Raw genomic sequence first — 4,684 nt, 5'->3', positions numbered from 1 at the left:
AAGAGCCCGACCGCCTGAGCATGAGCCACCCACTTAGCACTGAATTCCCCTTGCTAACACTTCACCCTCCTTTCCTCCATTACCCTTCCCCAAGTCAGGTGCACGGTGGTCAGCTTTTTCATCAGAGCCAGGCAACTCGTTGCCAGTAAGCCAGCCAGGTCGTGAGGCCTTTCCCAGCCCCTTTGTAGGGTCCTTATGATGCTTACCAGCTGTGTACAGAATCAAGGGCGTCTCCAACCTAGTCTGACATCGCCCATTCAGATCCAGCTTTCCAGCCCCACCTCCCTCCCTGTACACAGCAGCTTCTGTATTAGCCTACATTTGTCTGAGGTGATGGACTTACTTCCACCCCTCTGCCTCCTGCCAGCCTCAGAGCCTCCTTTGTGTCTCTTGCTCTCTCCTAAGTCCTCTGGGATGGCCAGCAGATGAGCAGGGGAAAACAATGAAGCAGGCCATCACCGCATCCCGCCCCCCTCGGCCTAGAGGTGGGGTGGGCATTTAGAAACACCCTTTGTTCAGAACCCTTCAGCTCCAACCCCATCCTAGTGACAGCATGCAGAGCTGGCCCATCTGAATTCATTTCACAAGTGGCATCTCCCTAGACAGTCAAGCTTTACAGATGTTCACTGTCTGGGGCCCAGATGGTGAGGTCTAGGGGAGGCATGCCCTTTCGGGTTTGAAGGAGACCCAAGATCACACACAAAATGCAGAGGTCTCCAGACAACACTTGCCTTGAAAGAAAAGAGTGGGACATGTGCTCCCTTTATGTGTGCAGAGACAAAGGTAAAAGCACTGCATCTTACAACAGGACACAAGCTGCTACTCAAGACCCAGAAGGTCCAACTGCAAAGCACGTGCTCCTTATCCTCATGGGACTCTTTCTAGCTCAGGCCAGTTCAGTTAGGCATTTTACAGCTGGCATGTCAGGGACCTCCTGTGTGCCAGCCACTGTCCTGAGTTCTCCTGCTCCTCTCTACCCTACAGCTAGGGAGAAGCACTGTTACTGCCACCCACAGGTGTACCTGAGCGCGGGCAGAGCGAAATCACATGCCTGAATCAGCCTGTTTTCTGTTGCTATAACAGAAAAGCCTGGGTGGCATATAAAGAGTATTAATTTCTTACAGCTTTGGAGGTGGTTAGGTCTAAAATGAAGAAGGTGCTGCATCCGATGCAGGCCTTGCTGGTGGTGACTCTGCTAGTCTGGAGATCCCAAGGTTAACTGGCTTTTCTGGCAGAGCCACCCTCGAGAGAACTCCTTTATCCAGGAATAGATTAGCCCATCAATGGAGGAAGAGACCTCCAGACCCTATCACCTCTTACAGGTCCAGTTCTCCATACCTAACAAAGGGGATTGACATTTTCATTTGCACAGTGAAGGAAAACACCTTCAACTTGAGCTCTGGTAGGGACAATCAACCACAGCAGTGCCACAGGGAGGGGGCACAAAATCCATGGAAAGTCAGAATCCAAGCACTCACAGGCAGTCTGGACTCAGAGCCCCCTTACCTTAAATTCAGAGCAGAGCCACTGGACAAACCTTAGGGGTGAGGACACAACAAGGGTTCCTTCCCCAGCTGGAGGAGCATGTGCTTGAGAAACTTCTAGCAAAAAGCCGGGCGCTGGTGGCTCACGCCTGAAATCCTAGCTACTCAGGAGGCTGAGATCTGAGGATCGCGGTTCAAAGCCAGCCCGGGCAGGAGAGACCGTGAGACTCCTATCTCCAATAAACCACCAGAAAACCGGAAGTGGCGCTGTAGCTCAAGTGGTAGAGCGCTCGCCTTGAGCTGAAGAGCTGAGGGACAGCGCCCAGGCCCAGAGTTCAAGCCCCACCACCGACCAAAAAAAAAAAAAAAAGAAAGAAACTTCTAGCAAACTGGCCAGCTATGATCTCCTAAGATTTGGATTCTGCCTTTTGGCCACACTTGCCTAAGAATATGCTGAGAGCAGGCTCAGGACCCTACCTGAGAAAATAGCCAAATATTTTCCCATTTCTCTTAAGCACTTTCCTGCAGACCCAATGGAGGGCCCGTGGCAGGAGGCAGCAGCTCCGGCAAAGGCCTCAACACTGGAGTCCTGACTGTCCTAGGGACAAGCACCGACCTGAGCTTCTCCAGCTGGGACGAGCGCCAGGAGTGGTGTGTGGTCCAGAAGCGTCCCTCTCCTCCAGTCTTTTTGCTAGACTGTAACCAGCCTAGTTTACATGCCCAGTACCAGGCACGTAGGTTAACTCACCACAGGACACCATCAGACAAAGCGAAATAGGTGTGAAGCTACCATACAATGCCCATCCCCAACAAAGGGGGTGGCCCAAACGACCTGGCAGGAGCTGACTTCTAGCCACACCATGCCTCTCAAGATGCCCACGGCATCATTCAGATTCACCAGGCTTCCCATAGGCACAGAGTTGGGAAATGCTAGCCACATTACACCGCTTCTTTGTCAGACAAGATCCACAAGAAGAAAAAGGACAACCTCCACAGATGTGGATTTCATAAGCACTTCAGACAAATGATCTTTCCAGGATGTTATTTAAAATAGACTCTCTATCCCTCCCCATCCACTGCAAGGGCCTTTCCCAACATTTTCCCAAAAGGATGACATAATAGGTCTTAGGGACTCAGATGCTGTACTCTAAAGGCCCAGACTTTTCTTGGGGTGTTGAGGGCAGGAGTGTAACGAAAGACACATTAGCAGACCCTGACTCTAGCAGATACCAGGCCCTGCTGAGCCACTGGGTGCACAAGCTGCTCCAGGCCTCAGGGTGTTGAGTCCATGAAGAGACCCAGCAACCTATGGCAGCCTCTGAGCATCACCAGAAGGCTGCAGTTAAGGACCTGAGAAGGAACAAGAACCAGTATGGCTTCCCCATGTGTGTGAATGAGGCTGAAAAGCTGGCCTCGGGAAAAGAGGTCCTTGAAATGAGGGTTGGAACATCTCCATGGCAGTGCAGAGCTGTGCCCAAGCATCAAGTTCTAAACAGACCTGCTGGGGAGGGCCTGCCTCTTCCGTCAGTGGACCCAAAGACAGACAGGTCTATGGGGAATCCCTGGCTGGTGTCAGTGTTCACTGGGACCCTTGTTGTTGTCACTCAAGTCAGAGGTACTTCAGGAGATGAGGTGTTTCCTCACAGCTTGGCCTGACACCCAGGTTTTGCACTATTTCTTCCATTTCAGCTTCACATCCATTTTGTTCTTTGTATCTCTGTTTCTCTTCAACTTCTTATGTTTGGGTTCATGTTTGGCTTCCAGCTTCCTTTTCTTTTCACTGGAGCTAAATAAAACACAGACACACACACATACAAAAAAAAAAAAAAGGAATAGAGAAAAAATGAAGCATACAGATCTGAAACACCTCTCAGGCTGCTCTGCTGGGTCTGAGTGATCTGAGAACACCTCATCAGGCCCGTTCCCTGCAAACATGCAATAGTGGCTGGCATCATGCCAGGCCCACCTCCTGCTCTAGCAGAGCACTGAACATGTGGAGGAATGCATGAAACCCAGGCTCTCTTCAGTGCTGTACATTCCCCCCTCCTGAGACCTAGAAACATCTAAGCAACACAACAGGGGCTTCAATGGGGGTTTCCTCCACTACTCACTACCAGTTACCTGGAAAACAGACATGGTACCCCAATGACCTCCCATGAACGTACTTCACATAGACATGAGATGTCGAGGAAAGCCAGACATCCTTTCTGATGCACGGTTGCTATTTTATTTTTCTGACATAAACACTGGAGGAATGCTGACTGCAACTGGCCAGTATGACTTGTGACAGGCTGGTGCAGAGACTGCTTGGCAAGCAGCCCCCTGCCTGGAAGGAACCCCAAGAGGGGTTCTCTCCATGGCACTGTGCCCTGGGAACAGGACTGCCTATAAAGAGTGAGCAGTTTGGCAGAAGCCACTATTGTATAAAATACTTCTCAAGGAAAAAAGAGAAGACTTAAGGAAGTCTTCAAAGAATATTTAATGACAGAGTGTTAAGGCTCAATGGTAAGGGTTTGCTGATTGTCATGCACAAAGCTGGGGGTTTACTCCCCAACAACACACAATAAAAAAAAGAACCAACCCCATATTGTTAATGTCAAACGAATAATTGTGTATGTGTGTATGTGTGCATGCATGCATGCCAGTTCCAGGACTTGAACTCAGGGACTTGTGTTCTCCCTTGGCTTTCTCAAGCACTATGCCAATTTAGACATGCCTCCAGTCGGCTTTTGCTAGTTAATTTGACTCTCACAGACTCAAACTGCCTGGGCTAGCTTTGAACCATGAGTAGTTAAGATTATAGGCATGAGCCACCAGTGCCAAACATTCCTAAACTTTCTTGTTTTGATTCTTAGTATAGAAACTAGCAAGAGATATGGCCCCATAAACATTCCGGAGTCTTTTTTTTTTTTTAATATAAAGACTCTAAGACCCCAATTCTTTTTTTTTGGTCCAGTCGTGGGGCCTGACCTCTGGGCCTAGGCACTATCCCTCAGCTCTTCAGCTCTTCAGCTCAAGGCTAGCACTCTACCACTTGAGCCACAGCGCCACTTCTGGCTTTTTTCTTTTTGCTTATGTGGTGCTGAGGAGTCGAACTCAGAGCCTCAGGCATGCAAGGTAAGCGCTCTACCACTGAGCCACCTTCCCAGCCCTGGTGTGGTGAACCTTATTGCTTGATACTTACCTGTTCTGCAAATGTT

The 4,684-nt window shown here is 49.7% G+C and overlaps 1 protein-coding gene across 2 annotated transcripts in view; it reads right to left on the bottom strand.

The window, feature by feature from the left end:
• Window positions 1–2,509: 2,509 nt before the first annotated feature.
• The window catches only part of Nat10 (N-acetyltransferase 10 (GCN5-related)), a 37,910-nt gene continuing 35,735 nt past the window's right edge, over window positions 2,510–4,684 (bottom strand). For both annotated transcript variants that reach the window (XM_013019636.1, XM_013019637.1), the window contains one exon: window positions 2,510–3,270. In XM_013019636.1, the coding sequence (XP_012875090.1) occupies window positions 3,156–3,270 (115 nt within the window). In that variant the 3' untranslated portion in view covers window positions 2,510–3,155. The remainder of the gene's footprint in view (window positions 3,271–4,684) is intronic.

This window comes from Dipodomys ordii, unplaced genomic scaffold (assembly GCF_000151885.1).
Source record: "Dipodomys ordii isolate 6190 unplaced genomic scaffold, Dord_2.0 Scaffold46, whole genome shotgun sequence".
NCBI lineage: Eukaryota > Metazoa > Chordata > Mammalia > Rodentia > Heteromyidae > Dipodomys > Dipodomys ordii.
This window is presented reverse-complemented; position numbering and strand designations above follow the sequence as displayed.